The 18,931-nt window shown below is 41.7% G+C and overlaps 2 protein-coding genes across 2 annotated transcripts; one reads left to right on the top strand and one right to left on the bottom strand.

Moving 5' to 3' along the window:
* Positions 1-749: 749 nt before the first annotated feature.
* Positions 750-6,069, bottom strand: LOC127880914 (uncharacterized). The gene is made up of 5 exons (XM_052428415.1): positions 5,993-6,069; positions 5,071-5,267; positions 3,541-3,993; positions 2,177-3,006; positions 750-826 (listed from the first exon to the last, which is right to left on the bottom strand). The coding sequence occupies exons 3-4, from the start codon at positions 3,982-3,984 to the stop codon at positions 2,182-2,184; spliced, it is 1,269 nt and encodes a 422-aa protein (XP_052284375.1). The 5' UTR covers positions 3,985-3,993; positions 5,071-5,267; positions 5,993-6,069; the 3' UTR covers positions 750-826; positions 2,177-2,181.
* Positions 6,070-6,094: 25 nt separating this feature from the next.
* LOC127880901 (uncharacterized) lies at positions 6,095-16,946 on the top strand. Its single transcript, XM_052428389.1, has 2 exons — positions 6,095-6,304; positions 13,702-16,946. Exons 1-2 carry the CDS (start codon positions 6,276-6,278, stop codon positions 16,271-16,273), a joined length of 2,601 nt encoding a protein of 866 aa, XP_052284349.1. The 5' UTR covers positions 6,095-6,275; the 3' UTR covers positions 16,274-16,946.
* Positions 16,947-18,931: the final 1,985 nt, after the last annotated feature.

Below are 18,931 nucleotides of genomic sequence, written 5' to 3'. Positions count from 1 at the left end.
ATGATGATGATACAAATTTGACTAAGAACGATGAAGATGATTTGTCTTAGACAACAGAAGATGATTATGATTTGTCTTAGACTAAAGACCATGATGATGATTTGTCTTAGACAACAGACGATGATAATTATTTGTCTTAGACTTAAGAACATGATAATGATTTGTCTCAGATTTAAGACGATGATGATGATTTGTCTTAGACTTAAGACCATAGAGATAATTTGTCTTAGACTTAAGACCATGATGATGACTTGCCTTAGACTTAGGGCCATGACGATGATTTGTCTTAGACTTAAGACGATGATGATGATTTTTCTAAGACTTAAGACCATGATGATGATTTGTCTTCGACTTAAGACCATGATGATGATTTGTCTTAGACTTAGGATCATGGTGATAATTTGTCTTAGACTTAAGACGATAATCATGATTAGTCTTAGAATTAAGACGATAATGATGATTTGTTTTAGACTTAAGACGATAATTATGATTTGTCTTAGACTTAAGACCATGATGATGAGTTTTCCTAGACTATAGACCATGATGATGATTTGTCTTAGACTTAAGACCGTGATGATGATTTGTCTTAGACTTAATACCATGAAGATGATTTGTCTTAGACTTAAGACGATGATGATGATTTGTTTTAGACTGAAGACCATGATGATGATTTGTCTTAGACTTAAGATCATGATGATGATTTTTCTTATACTTAAGAACATGATAAAGATTTGTCGTAGACTCTGCGTTTAATCAGGTTGCGTAGCTGGTACATGGAGCCTGTGTCCATAGAGCTGCTTGCCTTGTAGAAGAGCTGATAAATACACTGAAGATACAAAACGATAGAAATAAATGATCTCATGAAAAAGACACAGAACATTGTTGTATAAATATAAGAATTATATTGATAAAAAAATATTGACTTTAGCATAAAAGCACATAAACTACTTTATAAGTCGCACTGTTCATTTCAATTTTCCTTCACTAAAGAGTGTACTGTTGAATACTAGTAACTAATGTTTTGAAGGTCGTATCCCCATACTCTGTTGTATGTTTCTTGAAATTCTTTGCAATAGTTGCTTTGAAGCCATATATTTGACCTTTGACCTTGTAGGATGACCTTGACCTTTCACCACTCAAAATGTGCAGCTCCATGAGATACACATGCATGCCAAATATCAAGTTGCTTTCTTCAATATTGCAAAAGTTATTACCAAGGTTAAAGTTTTGGGTCACACACAATGACAGACAGACAGGCAAAAAACAACATGCCCCTGATCATTCGATCTCGGGGCATAAACATAAGACACGAGTATAGTAAAATTACATTTTCAGATACATGCCCTTGTGAAATGTGTTGTCCTTGTGACAGTTAACATGCATGCAAACCAAAAACCAAATATCTTACAGTTGATAAATTGACCTTAAGAAATATATTAATCTGCATAGGCATGTCTAAGTCGAAAACAACCAAAATTTGATGATTTAAATTGTTTGTCCTTTGTTAAGAAAACTGACCAATGAACATTAAATGTGTTCTTTAAAGCGCAAATAACAAGACTATTGCCAAGCAATGATGTCCCCTACTGGCTCCACCATTGTCAGATTATTTTATTTTTTAAAGTAAAAGTTGCCATAGCAACCAGAATTCTTGACGCAGGAACAATAGGAAATTACATGCATAATCTTCATGTTGCCATCTGTCTATGTTTCAAGTTTCATGAAAAAATATATGAAGAACTTTTAAAGTTATCTCAGGATCCAGAAAAGTGTGACAGACAGACTGACGGACGGACAGAGCGCAAACCATAAGTTCCCTCCGGTAAAACACGTAGGGGACAATAAAACTAAACTATGGCATGGTATTGTTGCTAAATCCAACGTTACTTTTCACACATTATGCTATGCAGAAATAAAGACTCGCTAGTCTCAAAAAGAGACTAGCTTAAACTGACGGTTAAGAAATATTTCTTATTTGATTTTTCTGCTTTTTGTTATTGTTGTTTTTAATTCCTTTGTTTAGAATAATTTTTATATAAGTTTGTTAAAATTGAATATGAATTCAAATAAATATTAAATTTCAAGAGACCAAACACTTGTTTCAAAATAACAGTCCTGGAATTTCATTGGATTTAACCTTCAATACCATATTTACTAACAATAACAACCAACTTACATGCGTCAAAATGAGAACAGTAAAACAAGAACTGTTGAACTCGAAAACGGAAGAGTTACGAGTAGGAAGTTGAACTGCCGGTGGAGACCTTCAGGCCGATGTATCATACCAAACAGTCGATCACGATCAGTGGAGTTGTTCTGCATGGCTTGTTGGGCAGAAAATGCCCTTTCATTTGTGAGTACATCTCCCCCAAATACAACCCTTTGTATTATATTTCCATCTACTACAGGCACAGTCATGTCCTGTACATCTTGTAAAATTTTTATCATCCCTTGAGTTGAATTTTCACTCTCATCTATAAGATTGGTATTCAGAATAACAGACTTTTGTTTTGTGAATTCTAAGAATGGATGTGAAATGTATTCAGGATATGAATCAATCAGAGGTTTAAATACATCAACATACTTCATTAACACACAAGCAACATGGAACTTGAAGTTATGAAGAACACTTTTCATGTTTTCCTCTGACGGAAGCCATTTATATGATGGAATCATTGTCACACATGGTTGTTCTGGAACTGGACCTTCTATGTGTAGGTCTTCATATGTCACCCTTCTTTGTTTCACCATGGTTAAAAACCAATGTAGACTCTTTCTTTGATTGTCCTTTGTCATGTGTGTGGGTGCTATGGTGATATCTAAATTGTCCCCAAGTACTTCAATGGTTTTGTGCCTATTGTCAGACCCATTAAGTTGACCCCGTTCCACAAAACGTGTAATTACTTGGTCGATATTTACCTTCTGTTTCTTCACAAGGTCCTTCCTTTTCTTATGTACACTTGTGTATGACACAACCAAGCCCAAGTCATGCATAATATTTAATCCCTGAAACAGAAATTCATACAACATCAAATTCATGCAGACACACAATCATTATTGTTTGAAATGTTTCTTTCACTTTTAGGTTTTGTAAAATATAGCACCCTAAGAAACCTAACAAGATCCATCAGATAACAAGATCCAATTCTCTCAGTGTTTGATAGTGTAATGGAAGCCATTAAATTGTTGGGCCACATGCCCTTGTGAAGTTGACTTCACTTGAGATACTGATAGTACAGAGGTTTTTCAGATTTCAAATTTGTGAGACGCCCTAGCCTGTTTTTTTGTGAAAATTAGCACGCGATGTTGTCAAAATTTGTGACATGTACGCCAAATCAGTTTACGCTAACAATGCATCTCTAGTGTATTTTTAAATAGCAAAAGAGTACAGCAATAATGATATTACAATAATTAAATAATTTATGATTGAAATTCAGTTCAATTAACAATACATGCAAAATCTATTGATTTGGTGACATACATGTACATTCAAGGCTAGTTCTCGCATTAACTATGGTTTAATTAAAATTGGGTTGATACCTCTTTGTTCAAGCCACAACTGTCTAGCACTAGACCAAGAACGAACTGAAGAAGATTCAGCAGCTGACATCTGGCATACAACATCACACCAACAGCAACAACAAATCGAGCCATGCTTTTTTGCTTTTCACCAATAACACAGCTGATGATAGCTGCTAGAGTTGGAACTTTTGTTCTGATCATTTTGGCTTGATCTTCCCACTTAAAGTTCATTAGATCGTTTTCAGAATTCACTTTAAAGTCACTTTCTGAACGCTTTGACAATTTTGACACTTCTTGTATTATGTCCTTGCTAACACATTTTGCCATTGCTGACCTGTATTTACTACATTTTGACAGCTGTTTCAATACTGTTTCTGGTCCTTTTCCATTCATCATGGCTTTGATTGCAGTCTGTTCTGCACTATCAGTTATGATTTTACATCTTTCAGTTGAATTATACATCACTGTTACCTATAAAGAGACAAAAGACAATATAACCTTTAGGGAAAAATATTAACTTTATGGGATCATTCAAGGAATGGAATTTTGAACAATTTTTTCCATTGTGTATTTTAGGAATAATATTTTTCTATCATGGTTTGTTGTCGAATATCCCACAGTAAGGAGTATAGATGCGTAGGAATTAAATCACGAGTGCGAAGCACGAGTGATTTGATAACACGCGTCTGTACTCCTTACTGTGGGTTATTCGACAATAAACCATCATAGAAAATTATTATTTCGATTCTAACATCTATACTCCTTACTGTGGGTTATTCGACAATAAACCATCATAGAAAATAATTATTTCCATTCTATCTCGATTCTGATTGATTTGGTTCAAGCTTTTGGACATGAACTATTTTTTCACTACTCCGCCCTTCTTATTACGAAGTTTACTATAAAGTGACGTCATTGAATTGTACAAACATATGACATCATTCCCATTCATAAATATTTTGCAAATGACGTCACTTTCATTCAGAACAATAATCGTAGAAACTTAATCATAAAATGACGTCACGTTTAAAGATGCTACTGAAAAGCTTTCATGCTATAAATGTTTTCTTAATAACGTTTCCTAACAAATAACATTCTTTGTAGGCATGGTTATGCCCATCGTCGGATACCCACGACTAATTCATTCCGTTACTCTCCAGCATTAGTCTCTCTCGATAAATGGAGAGTAGCGGAATGGGTCGAACGTGGGTATCCGACGATGGGTTATGCCACTTATCACCAAATATACAATTTGTTGTTTCATTGCATTTATATACATGCTACATTTATTGCATTTCTTTAAGAGCGGGTTTTAGCATGTACTGTTACAAGGCCTCAAAGTCTCGATGGAACTATGCACTATACAACTTCATTTGGTTCTTATGACCTTTGACATGGCAACAAAGTCATATAAGTTATGTTTTGACACCAGGTTAAGCTTTGAACTCAGCTCGTGGTAAAAAGCACTTAATTGGCAAGACCTTCTCAATAAGCCAATTGTAATATTTAAAAGAAGCTAGGAAAAGTATTTCTTCTTGTTATCATTACCTTGACATCAAACTTTCTTCTAGTCGGAAGTGTGTTGGTACATGTACTCGTTGATGCATCTACCTTCAGTGATTTTTCGCCGGTAGTACTAGTAGCGAATACGGTTGGTTTTCTTGGTGTTCTAAATAGCGTCCTTTTGCTCTTGGGAGTCAAACCTGAAGGTGAAGACTCAAGAGCACGTTTCACTTTCTTTGAACCTGAAATTACCAGGAATTTTATATTTAACATGGCTTGCAGTATACATGTATAAATTATAATAAATTGAAATTATAGTAAATGCTTGAGTTTAAAAAGAATACAAGGCAACTTTCTTCTAACAATAACAATTCTTAAGCCATTCTTAACTTAGAATTGGGAGTTAGTTTACCCTAAAACTAATATGCATCAACAAATAACAATAATAACAGAACTTTCGGCATACAAAAACAACAGAAGGGAATTTGATAGCAAAATATTTATTATATAATATGACTGGGTGATATTCTCATCTTTTTTTTTTTAATTATGTGCAATAAAAATTTGCTGATAACTGGTACATGTATATTAACTACACAGTCTTCGCAGTAAAATATATGAACAACTAGCTTGAATATAAATATTGTTTGCATAGAAACAGATGAAAATGCATTTGCAACACTATACAAATTGTTTATTTCTAGTAACCTGGATTAATTGCACTAACACCAGGCTGTTGGGCTTATACATGTATTATAGCTAGTGTGAAGACTGGACAATGTTTATCAGAAATAAGTTGTTTTAATATAACTAAGGACCGTTGAAAACACTGCATTGATTGCAACAATATATCATTAGGAAGCTCACACAAATAAGCATAATGATAAATTGTATTCTTCTGAAAGAAGAAACTGGTGTTAAATGGCGACTTCAAAACAACACAAGTAAACAAAATAAGTTAACTTACCATGTGGCGTAACATTGCCACCTTTGCTTTTCGCAACCGCCCCTGGCAGGGATTTTATTGTTTGTAGAAGTTCACTTTTTTCGATTTCCAGGCACTCTAATATGGTAAAATTGACCGGATTGTCAGTGGACCATCCCGACCGTTTTGCCCTATTGCCCTCTTTACCGAAGAACGCGCGAATGACGTAATCATGACGAAAGTGTGTGCAGTAAACAACCCTCTTGACAGGACGTTCCTTTATATCTTGCGGAGAGTATTTCTGCGCTTGTACACACTGTAGACGATGGAATCTACCCCAAGCAACTTGCTTAGGTAAGTTCTATAGTGTTTTATAGCATAAGTACTATAATTGGCGCTGCGAGCAGGGTACTTGCAGTATTTTCACTTATAAACAATCGGCTATTTTTAACCGTCAGCGTTCAAAGTCAGCCATCTTGAAAATAAATAAAGTTTCATTTAAATTTAAGTTTCTTATCGTTGTTTTGTTCACTTTTAGTGAATAAAATATTTCTTTAATATACTTAAAGTACTTTTCATCAAACTAAACCGATTTCGTCGGTTTTTGTCAGCTTATTGCCTAAATTTTAGGTTTAACTATTTACGTCATATTGCGGTTCGCTGAACCGTTTAACAGCTCATCTGTGACGTCTATTTTTAGGTTGTTTATGTTTAATGTGTTGAATTGTGAATTCTATTTAAATCATCACACGTTTATATTTAGAGCAGTGTTTATTTACATTGCTCTGTCGCATCTGTAACTTGTTTCGGCTCCATATAAGCCATCTATATTAAGCTGGCTGTACATCTGAATTGTGATTGTTTTGTCTATTGTCTATCGTCAGGCGAATCGCCACATTTTTAGGTAATCAGCATAACGTTTCAGTAGAGTATTTCTACTACTCAATTTAATTCTGATAATTTCATATTTTCATCATTAATAATTCCGCTATAAGTGATGATGGATTTGAGTGTTCTTCGTATTGAATTTGATTGTTTCATTGAATTTGTTTGTGTAACTGTATTGTAGTGAAAACAATTCACTATTTATCAAGTATTAATTGGTGAATTTCTAGCTTTTTCTCTTTGGGTGTATTTATATACTCAAATAGATATCAGTAAAATTTGATTTGTTATTTTATCACAATTTCACTATAGTTATCGAGTAATAACTGGTGAATTTCTGACTTGTTCTCTTTGGGTGTATCTATATACTCAAATAGATATTTTATCAGCAAACATTAGAAACATTCATTTGTGACTTAATTACAATTTCACTAGTTATAAGGTAATAACTAGTGAATTTCTTACATTTTTCTTGAGTAGTGATATACTCATACAGATATTTTATCATTAAAAATTATTATGCATCGATTTGTGATTAAATCACATTTTTACAAGTTATAAATTAATAACTTGTGATTTTTTGCTTTTCTTGTTGGGTATAATTGAAACATAATTTCACTACATGTGAGATTCAATACTTGTTACTTTTATTGAAATTCGTGCTTTGATTATTAAATTGTATGACATCATTGTGTTTGTGTGTTTTTCAAATGCAATGTCATTTCAAGTTTACGGGGTATTTGAATGTGTAATATTCCCGTGATTGTTTTTGTCTGCTTGCACATTTCAATTTGTGTGACCTATATTTCATTAAAATATACGTGCATTGTGTGTGCTGTTTACCCGTAAAATTAAAATCGGCGTTGCAATATTTGTCCGCTATTTCTTTCACACATTATTTTAATTACATAAATAAAAAAAATAAAAATGAATCGTGTTCAACTAGTGGATATTGACACGGCGCCGGTAACGGAACTACAAACGGTTCCAGGTATCGGCACCAGGGTGGCCCAATCAATTGTATCGTACCGGGAATTTCACGGTAGCATTACACCGGATGCTTTGGTCAAACTCCCGTATATACGACCATCAAGTCAAATGTGGAATATGATAAGATTCAGCAAATCTGAGTCAGGGACCGTGAATGAGTTGGAAATTGTGAATGAGGGTGAGGATGAAGGTGAGGGGTTAGAGGCAGCTAGTGAGCTAGTCGTTGTGCCGGACACCAATTTGGGTTTGGGAGTAATAGAAAGGGTGACGGCAGCGATTGATAGTGCGTCCCTTAGTGGACCTCCTGCATCATATATCAAATCATCTGATGCTAAGAAGGGGGATCAGGGGGCAAGGTCAAAAGTGATACAGGAAAGGACGGAGGTAGGGTTTAATCAGGGGTCAGTGGAACAGTCTGTACAATATCTGACTGTGACACCATCGCCAATGCCAATGGAGCCTAAGTCTGTTCACTACCAGGCCGCAACTCAGCCCAGTGCGGCAATAGGGTGTCAGCAGAGGTCATTAGAGCAACCTGTACAGTATAGGTCTGTGACTTCGACACAATATATTCCGATGAGCCATAGTGTGCAGTCTGGTTCATACCAGGCTATGGCTCAAATGCCCCAGGCACATGGGACGTACCCTGTTCAGTTCCATGCCATGGGGCATGGGGCACAGCCTGGTCAGTATCAGATCATGACACGTGTGCCGGTATCACAAGCGGGTCAGCTGCAATATGTGTTGGTTGGATCTCAGGGTCAATTAATTGACCCTGTAGACCAACCACATATGACATATATGACCTCGCCTGTACAGTCAGGGTATGTTGCCGCGCCACAGGTGGTACCTACACCGCAGGTGTGCAGGAGCGTAGCAACCCCACGTTGTGTTTCGCGACATGCTTCACATGCGGTGCGCGGTGCTACCAATAACACGGTTGCAACACCTGTTGGCCAGAGAGCTATGCTTTTAGGTCAACAGAAATCTAGAATCCAGTCCTTACCTAAAGCACTGGTCTATGATGGTCGGGGAAGCTGGCATGCTTTCCTGACCAAATTTGAAAAATACGCGGGTATTTTCGAATGGGATGACTTTGAGAAGCGGGATTTCTTGTGTCTCTGTCTCACCGATAAGGCAAGTGAGTACTATGCCTTAGTGATGGACAGGGAGGTGGAGCTGGGCTACATAGAGGTAGTTGACAAGCTCGAGAGGAGGTTTGGTTACCGGGAATTGCCGGAAACGGCAAGGGTAACCTTTTCGGGTGCGCGACAGGGAGAGGAGGAGTCTGTGGATGACTGGGCGGACAGGGTTTTGACCCTTGCTGGTAAAGCCTTTAGGGGTTTGCCAGAGGAGTATATGGTGCAGGAAGCGATCTTGAAATTCTGCATGGGAGCTAAGGAGAGAGAGGCTGGGGAACAAGTTATAAATCAGCGGCCTGTGTCAATAGAACAGGCAATTGACAAACTAAAATGGGCTATCCATACTCACGGGTTAATGTATGGAAGACCAAAGTTGGTGCGAAAAGTGGAATGTGAGGGGCAGGTAGAGGTTGCTGAGGTGAAGGTGGCCTCTCAGAATAGACTGGTTGAAAGGGTGGTCAAGTTGGAGGAGAAAATGGACATCCTGATGGGTAAACTTGACCAACTGTTGGCAAGACCCACCAGAAGCCAATCTCCATCCCCAGCCAGACGCCAATGTTTTAATTGCAACGAGGCAGGGCATTTCAAAAGGGACTGTCCTAAACTTAGGAGCAGGACACCGTCCCCGGCTAGGGGTGACCGCTGTTACCGTTGTAACGAGCTTGGTCACATGGCCAGAGATTGTCCCAAACAGGCAAGTGATAAAGTCGGTGATACCCCTAGAGAAGGTAGGAAGGTGTCTTTTGCCGATTTAAACGGCAAGGGGTCAGTGTAGAGGGTCCAGACCTGATCCACAATGATAGGGGCCCACCGGTCATAATCAGACAGATAAGGTCTGATTCGATGTTCCGGGTTAAAGTGAGGCTGAACGGCCTTGCAGTACAGGCTGTAGTAGATACGGCGGCTGAGGTTACCTTGGTTTCGGACCGGGTAGTGGCTCAGTTGTCGGAAAAGGTTCCGGTGTTGGAACATGTGTACATGAAGACTGCAGGGAGAGGTCTGCAGATGAATGGTTCCATTGTGGGACCAGTAACCATCCAACTGGGTGATATGGTTTTTCAAGAGAGGGTTTATGTAGCCCCTATTGAAGATTGCATGTTGCTCGGGCTGGATTTCTTGAAAAAGCATGGAGCCACTATCGATATCGTAGGGGCCACCATGTGTTTAAATGGCCAGGTAGTTCCCATGGCTCAAGAAGGAGAGTTAGTGGAGGCAAGAGTGGCAAATGTGACTGTCGCTCGAACTGTTGTCATACCACCCAACTCGGTGGCCATGGTAAAGTGCTCTTTGGGAAAACCAATCGGCACCTTTGCAGTGGAGGCTGAGGGTGGTGATGTGATAGTGCCTATGTCGGTCCATGTTAGTGAGGCTGTGCTACGGCTACCAATGGTGAACATGTCGGGTCACCATGTAAGGCTGAAGCAAGGGAAATTGGTTGGAAAGGCAGAAGAGGTACGTTTAGTGAGACCATTGCCCGAGGAACTGACCTCAGTAAAGGTGGTACGAGAGGCGGCAAAATGTGATAAAGATATCACGGTGCCAGACCATCTCAGAGACCTTTATGAACGTTCGAAATTAAACTTGAGCGATGAAGAACAGGTGCAGGTGGCTGGGTTCTTACGTGAGTTTGAGGATGTATTCGCTAAAAACGAGTATGATCTTGGCAATTTTACTGCTGTTGAGCATTGCATAGACACGGGGGAAGCCAAACCCATTAGGCAGAAAATGCGTAGGACCCCTGTCGCCTTTGTAACGGAGGAAGAGAACCATCTTAAAAAGATGTTAGAGGCGGGGGTGATCCAGCCGTCTAACTCAGAATGGTGCTCCGCGCCTGTGTTAGTTAGAAAGCGTGATGGGTCCGTTAGGTGGTGTGTAGATTACAGGGGGTTGAACTCAGTCACGGTGAATGACGTGTATCCTTTGCCCCTGATTGAAGACTGTATAGACATGTTAGCTGGCCAGAAGTGGTTTTCAAAGCTGGATGCTAATTCTGCTTATTGGCAGATTAAGATCAAGGAGTCAGACAGAAAGAAAACTGCTTTCACAACTAAGTATGGGCTATTTGAGTTTGTCCGGATGGCATTCGGTCTATGTAATGCACCGGCGACATTTTCTCGGGTTGTAGGCTTAGTACTGCAGGGCTTGAACTGGAACAGTGTTCTAGCCTTTCTTGACGACATCCTTGCTATGAACAAGACATTCGCTGAACATATGCTTACAATACGGGGGGTATTTGTCAGATTACGCCAATACCAACTGAAATTAAAACCCGCGAAGTGTGAGCTGTTTCAGCATAAGGTGGAGTTCTTGGGGCGTACTGTAGGACCAGAGGGTTTGGGGTTGTCCTCAAATGACGTTAGGGTGGTGGTAGACTGGCCAGTGCCAACCTGCTCTAAAGATGTAGAACGTTTCTTGGGATTGGTAAATTACCACCGAATGTTCATATCGGATTATGCCGGACGGTCGAGGGCGCTGTATGAAATAGTTAAAGACTATCAGTGGGGGGATGACCAAGATACGGCCTTCCTTGATTTGAAGGAGGCCCTAATGTCCGCCCCGGTTTTAGGACTTCCTAATCGGAATGACCCTTTTGTACTTGACACCGATGCTTCTGATAAAGCAATTGGTGCGGTTCTCAGTCAAATACAGGCAGGGGCTCCTAGGGTTGTTTGTTATGGGTCATATGCGCTGACTAAAGAACAGAGGCGGTATTGTACCACGCGGAAAGAATTGCTAGCGGTAGTGAGGTTTACTCGACAGTTCCGCCACTACTTGCTGGGCAAACGTTTCACGGTTCGCACGGACCACAGTAGCCTTACTTGGTTATTGAATTTCAAGGAGCCACAAGGGCAGATAGCTCGCTGGATGGAGGAGTTGAGCCAGTATGATATGGACATAGTCCACCGTGCTGGCAAGAAACATGCAAATGCTGATGCATTGTCACGATTGCTGGTTGATGGAGGAGACCATTATGAGCATGGTGTAACCCTTGAGGTTTTGCCATGTGGTGGTTGTCCGAAATGTACTAGGGCAGAAGAACAATGGGGTGGGTTTATTCGCGAGGTGGATGACGTTGTTTCTCTAGCACCGGTCATAATCCAGGAGGTAAGAACCGGAGAAGACTCTGGTGTCGAGAGTACTGATAGAGCCGCTCCAGTCCAGGACCGGGACGCTCTACTTAAAGAACATCAGTGGGCGGATGACGACTTCCGGTTTATCCGGAAGTGGTTATTGCATGGTACCGAGCCTCCTGATGGAGAGTTGTTTCTAGCAAACGCAGCCTCCAAGTTTTATTGGATTAATCGCCAATGTTTTAAATTGGAGGCGGATCTGCTTTGGCGAATCGACCCAAAGTCAGATCGTCAGCAGTTATTGGTTCCACGGGAATTGCGCCATGAGATCCTGGTGCTGAACCATGATATTCCTCTGTCAGGACATCAGGGCGAACAGCGTACTATTGAAAGGGTTAAGGCCAAGTATTTCTGGTACCGCATGTCAAAGGACATAATCAAGTACGTATCCAGTTGCCCGCGTTGCTCTGTAAGCAAAAAACCTAACCGTAAGGCTAAGGGCGAGATGATAAAGTTTCATTCTGGACTCCCAATGGAGAGGGTGCACATTGACTTTCTAGGTCCTTTGCCCTTAACGAAAAAGGGAAACCGGTATGTGATGATGGTGGTGGATCAGTTCACTAAATGGGTAGAATGTATACCGTTGCCTTCGCAGACCGCTGAGGTTACTGCAGAGGCAGTGGTAAATCAAGTGTTCTGTAGGTATGGGGTACCTATGGAAATAATGACTGATCGGGGTACCAACTTTGAGAGCATTCTGTTCACGCAAATGTGTAAATTATTGCACATTCATAAGACGCGAACAACTGCCTATCGACCAAGCACCAATGGTCAAGTGGAAAGGTACAATCGCACACTCATGGATGCAGTCCGTTGCTATGTAGGTTCCCGAGAAAATACTTGGGACGAAAATCTACCGCAAATCGCGGCGGCAATGCGTTCATCAGTGTGTAGGAGTACTGGTTTCACCGCTAACCGTATGATGCTAGGGAGAGAGGTTTATACTCCTGCTGAGTTGGTTTACCCATTACCACCTCATGAGGCACAGCCTGTGACTGAGTATGTCCACAATCTAGAACAAAGTATGGTGTCAGTCCATGAAACCGCTCGCAAGTGTTTAAGCGGATATCAGGCTCACATGAAGCGGGATCATGATGTGAGGTTATGTCAAAACTCTTACCGGGTTGGTGACATGGTATATGTGCTTAATGTGTCGGGAAAGAAAGGCAAAGCTAAGAAGTTGTCGCCACAATGGACTGGGCCGGGGGTTGTAGTGAAAAAATTCACCGATTTCCTTTACCAGGTCCGATTACGAGGGAAGAGGGTTAATGTGAATCATGACCGATTGAAAAGTTGTAAATTGAACAACCTTCCTGCCTGGGTGGTTCGAGAGCGAGAGAGTTGCGGTCTTGCGAAAGATGTGCAAGATGAGCAAGTATACTGTATGTGTAGGGGGATTGATGATGGTTCCTTTATGATTGCTTGCGATGTGTGTGAGGAGTGGTACCACGGAAAGTGTGTGGGTGTCACGGAGGAACAGGGTGAAGAAATAGATCTGTATACATGTCTAAGTTGTAGGACAGGTTAGGTCTATACTTATCGTATATGCCGGTAGCTTGTGAAGCTCAGGCACATTATATTATAAATATGTGGTGTTTTGCAGAACGCCACGTGTGGTTTGTCGCATGGATGGGCGTGACATATTTATTGAGGTCGAGGAGGCCAGCGGTCGGGGTACGCTTTGGAGTTCGGGGCGGGACCTCGTCATTGAGCTGGGGACGATGTTGCCCTTGGACCATGGTAGGGTAGAAAGGGCGGTGGAAGGCCAAGTAAGTTTGGCCAGGAGGAGAGGGCGCCTAGGGTTTGTATCCGAGGTCAGGAAGTACGGCCATCAAATTCTTAGTGATTCGTTCATTAAGAGGGTGTTGGCCGGTCCTGAAAAACAACGGAGGACCCCTGGGGCTTCACTGAGCGGGAGGCCCCGGGGTACTGTAGAGTTGTCCAGATCGAGACCAAAGCCGGCTCCGATCCTGACAGCGCTGGACTTCCCTGCGTTGCCAGCACAGTTGGGATCGGAGGGGGTCAAGGTTGAACCTGGGGTAGAGTCACTCGTGCCCAATCCTTCCTCGCTGGACACACTTGTGTTGCCAGTAGGGTCGGAGTGTGGGAGGGTGAAGGTCGAACCTGAGGAGGAGGCATTTGTCTCCGATTCGACATCGCTGGTTGTCCCTGAGTCGCCAGTGAGGTTGGTGGAGGTCAAGGCCGAGCCTGAAGGGGAGGCCTTCATGGCCTCGCAGCCATCAGCACTGGACTTCCTTGTGTCGCCAGTGAGGTTGGTGGAGGCTGCGTGCAAGGTTGGCCCCGAAGAAGGGGTCATCATCATCTCTGATGAGGAAGACATGGAGGTTGATGCTCCTTTGGCGGCTAACCTTGACCAGGAAATTGTGGGGGAACCTGGTTTTGCACGGCCTATAGATGAAATGGCAGAGCCCGCAGGGGCAATGTCACTTCAAGGTAGGATGATAAGAGGTATGGACCGGTGTGAGAGACGGTCCAGGCCTCTTGATAGAGGGGCAGAGTTTAATGGAGGGGTTGGGACCAGGGATAGATCCCGGTCCCAGCAGGATGATGTGGGTTTTAAGAGGAAAAAGACCCAGGGTTGTCCCGTGTGTGGATTAAGGGCAAGATCGATAAGACACCATGTTGAGGCCCGGCATTTTCCGCCTGTGTTTCGTCGGGAGGCATGGGAGAATCCGGAAAAGGACCATGTGCGGTTTAGAGGGGTAATATGCGTCATCAATAGTCTGGGTCTCCAGAGCTTTGATGAGGCTATGCTTTTCGTGGGCCGCCAGAGGTTATCAATTTCGGAGCAGTCCTGCCTGAACGACAAGGACCAGGTCTGGTTAGAAAGGGTCTCTCGCAGGTTTACGTTTTACATTCCCCCTATATTCCACGTTGCACGGGTAAACTCGCGAGCGCTCCTCTTCCACTGGAGAGTGTTGGCCGCGTTGCTGAAGCTATGCAGTCAAGAGGTAAGAGACGATTTCTTTGCCCAAAGGTTTGTCAGGCGGCGCGGCGTGGTCCAGGTGACTGGGTCGACTCAGGCAACTGAGTTGATGCAGAGATCCGGACCAGATTGTTGTGTGGCGGCCCAGGCTACTGGGTCGACTCAGGCAACTGAGTTGGTGCAGGGAGCTGGATCAGATCGGAGTGTGGTCATGGAGGCTCAGGCGACTGTGTCGAGTCCAGAGATGGATTTGATTCAGAGACCCGAGCCAGTCACTTGTGTAGAAAAAGGGGCCCAGGTGATGGCGTTGACTCAAGTGGCAGAGTCGGTCCCAGAGCCCGGGTCTCTAGGGAATGAGTGTGAATTGGGTGATGACTTTGAAATTGCACCTGTGGTTCAAGAGTGGATTTCGGTTAGGAATGCTGAACTCACCGCGTTCGACAGCCACTTTCACTTGGACCGCAGTTATAAGACGACCAAGGTTGGTTCTATTGAGGCGTTGGTGGGGCATACCGTGGGGCCAATGCCTGAGGTACCAGTGCGGGTAAATGGGGGAGTTGCAGTTTTCTGCGATCCACCCAACTACCCAAGGGAATATCCCAGTGTCACTGGTTTCGGGTCGGCTGTCGGGGTACATCCTAAGGCGCCTCTAAGGGACGTTAAAGGGGTGGTAGGACAGGTGGAGAGAGAGTTGAGGAAGGATGGGGTGGTAGCGCTTGGAGAGATCGGTTTAGACAGAACCGTGCCTGAAAGAGAGTGGGGTAGGCAGGAGGAGATGTTTGTAGGGCTGTTGGAGCTGGCTTGCCCTAGGCGACCAGTTATTTTGCATATTCGGGGGCAGGACACGTACTCTTGTGAGGCTAGTGCCCTTGCCCTCCGACTCATGCAGAAGAACGTTAGTCCGACTCAGCGGATACACCTCCACTGCTTCACGGGAACTCTCGATCAGGTTCTGAGTTGGTCCGCTGCATTTCCCCGTTGCTACTTTAGCATCTCAGGTCTGGCTGCGCGTTTTGATGAGGTGCAAAAGTCAGCTGTGCGAGGGATTCCGGCCGACCGACTCCTAGTTGAGACCGATTCTCCTTACTTGCGAGTCCGAAGTAAGAAAGACAATACTCCGGCGTACGTGGGTGAAGTTGCAAATACGGTGGCCCAGATCCGAAAGGAGACCCTCAGGGAGATATTGCGCACTACTGCTGAGAACGGCAGGCGTCTTTATAACCTGTAGGGTTCGGATACTGGAAATAGTCTGTTGGCGAGTTGGGGATCGAACCATATGAGGGTGACGCGGTTGCGCGCGCCCTTTAACTAGTGATTGAGGCGGTCGGATGTCTGTTAAACACTGGCCAAGGGGCGTCGATAATAGAATGTGTCAGGATTCAGTGATGTGGTCTATGCTTAAGGAAACGGTTGGTCAAATTATCAAATGAGTGCTCTGGGTTTAAAAATAAATAAATAAAATACAAAGGTCACATGGTGATAAATAAATAAAATACAAAGGTCACATGGTGAGTGGGTAATGCAAAGGAAAAAACTAGCCAGGAATGTTTCTGTAAGTATGAGATCATATTGTGTGGTCTTGGAACGTGGTATAGGGGTGTGGCAGACTGTCTTGGTGGGGTGAAGAGGAGGGCTATAAAATGGGGAGGAATATGGTAAAATTGACCGGATTGTCAGTGGACCATCCCGACCGTTTTGCCCTATTGCCCTCTTTACCGAAGAACGCGCGAATGACGTAATCATGACGAAAGTGTGTGCAGTAAACAACCCTCTTGACAGGACGTTCCTTTATATCTTGCGGAGAGTATTTCTGCGCTTGTACACACTGTAGACGATGGAATCTACCCCAAGCAACTTGCTTAGGTAAGTTCTATAGTGTTTTATAGCATAAGTACTATACTATTTTTTTGTCAAATGATCGAAGTCTATTTAGCTTATTAACACAAACATTGCACGCGTTTCCAGTTTCCTCTAAATTAATTTGTTTTAGAATAATGCCAAAGTCATTTAAAGATTCGTTCGATGTTAGATTTCTGTAATTTTTACCTTTTATTACTTGAAAACAAAACACACATTTGTTTCCTATGGCAGCCGCCGTTGTTGTTGTAGGCGAAGCATTGACACCTCCAAAGCGAAGAGTATTCTTTTTGTAAACTGCGATTTCATTGGTCTACTGAGAGGTTACAGTTAAGGTCAAAACGGCGTGTATTGGTTATATTGTCCCACGGCTAATGCTGGAGAGTAACGGAATGAATTAGTCGTGGGTATCCGACGATGCGTGTATACGTGCCTTTCATAATCCTCATGTATGTGTGCAGGTCTATAGTAAAATATGACTAAAATCACGGGCTGTTTTATCCACCTTCTCCAACTGAAAAGTGGAAGTTTGTTTTTTTATTCCGATATCTATTATCTTGAAACAGATGGTAAGAATGAAAACCGTAGAGCCGAGGGGCGAATTCACTTAAGAGATACAGAAATATAAAGTTGCTTTCCGGGTGAAAAGAAACCATCCTCTTGAAATAAACACGAAAACGACCCCATTGGGTCAGTCAGTTTTGAACAACATACTTAACTTACACGCAGTCAACGCCCTCAAACGCTAGTTCTCTGTTATCGGTGATGCCAAAACGAGAATCGAGATGTATATAATACAAATGAGCAACCCGGATGTCCTGACACAAAAGTTTCCGTGTGATAATAAGCACCAATGCTGGAGCTCAAGATGCCTATATTTTTTTCGGCGTAAGCTGCATTAGCCAGCTTTTCACCCTGACTTGACCTTTGTAAGTGTCCAATAAAATTCAAATAAAATTTCCCGCGGCTAGGTACGAATGAATACACTTCATTTATTCCATTGGCTGATTTGAGTATACCACCAGAACATTGGAAACATATCCGCGTCTTTCTAACACTGTTTTACTGTATGAAACAATTTTATCTCTAATGAAAAGGCTTAATAGATAGAACAGTTTTACACTCAATTCTCGACATCAATACAGTTTGTGCGTACACCTTTTATTTTCAGAGTATTACCAGCGCAAAAGCGTTTATACTTAAAAGGCTATGTTCTCATATTTAGTACTTACTTCCATATTTCTGTCAACATGTTAACATGTAAAAGTATAAAGAGCAGTGGAAGCGAGGCCTCACTTTAAAGAATTGCATTTCAACCCGCGAGGTTTCGGGTCAAGTCGCGGACATTCAGAGTTTATATACAGGTCATCACCGGAGTTCGCGGTCAGTAAAATAATCGTTATATAATAAAGACGCTATCCGTGAACTAGGTGACCTGGAATTTTCTTTAGACCAGAAATATGTTAAAAGAAGATATTCAGCAATATAATTATGGTATGTCAATAATAGATTCTTAATGTGTTTTCAACAATACAATGATAAATATTATTTTAAATAAATTTAACAATAATTATTCCACCATATTGCCTAATGTACTAAAGTGATATTATGAGCATGTAACAGTTTATAGGTGTCTATCGCAACCGTTGATTATTTTTGATGTTTCTACTTCATATACACTTATAGTAATTAATGCAGCATCAACATACTAAAACAATATACCAGAAAGAAAAAATAATGCATTTGAATATTAACCGTACTTTCGTTTGACAACTGATCATGCGTTAACGAGTTGAACCTAAATTTAGTTTTAGTGCAGATTTGTTCATACGACACAAAGACACAATATTGTTTTACGGATCATTTCGGCTTACAGGACTGGGTGGGTCACGTAAGAATATCGAATATAAAATATATTTTTATAAACAACTGGTAGCAAGGTGAGTTGCAGATAATTGATCAGTAACCACATTTTAACTAACTATTTTGACCTGTTAATTCTTTTCAGCTCAATTCAACAGTGCAAAAT

The sequence above is a fragment of the Dreissena polymorpha genome, chromosome 5, assembly GCF_020536995.1.
Source record: "Dreissena polymorpha isolate Duluth1 chromosome 5, UMN_Dpol_1.0, whole genome shotgun sequence".
Lineage (NCBI taxonomy): Eukaryota > Metazoa > Mollusca > Bivalvia > Myida > Dreissenidae > Dreissena > Dreissena polymorpha.
Note: the sequence above shows the minus strand (reverse complement) of the source record. Positions and strands in the feature narration are given on the sequence as shown.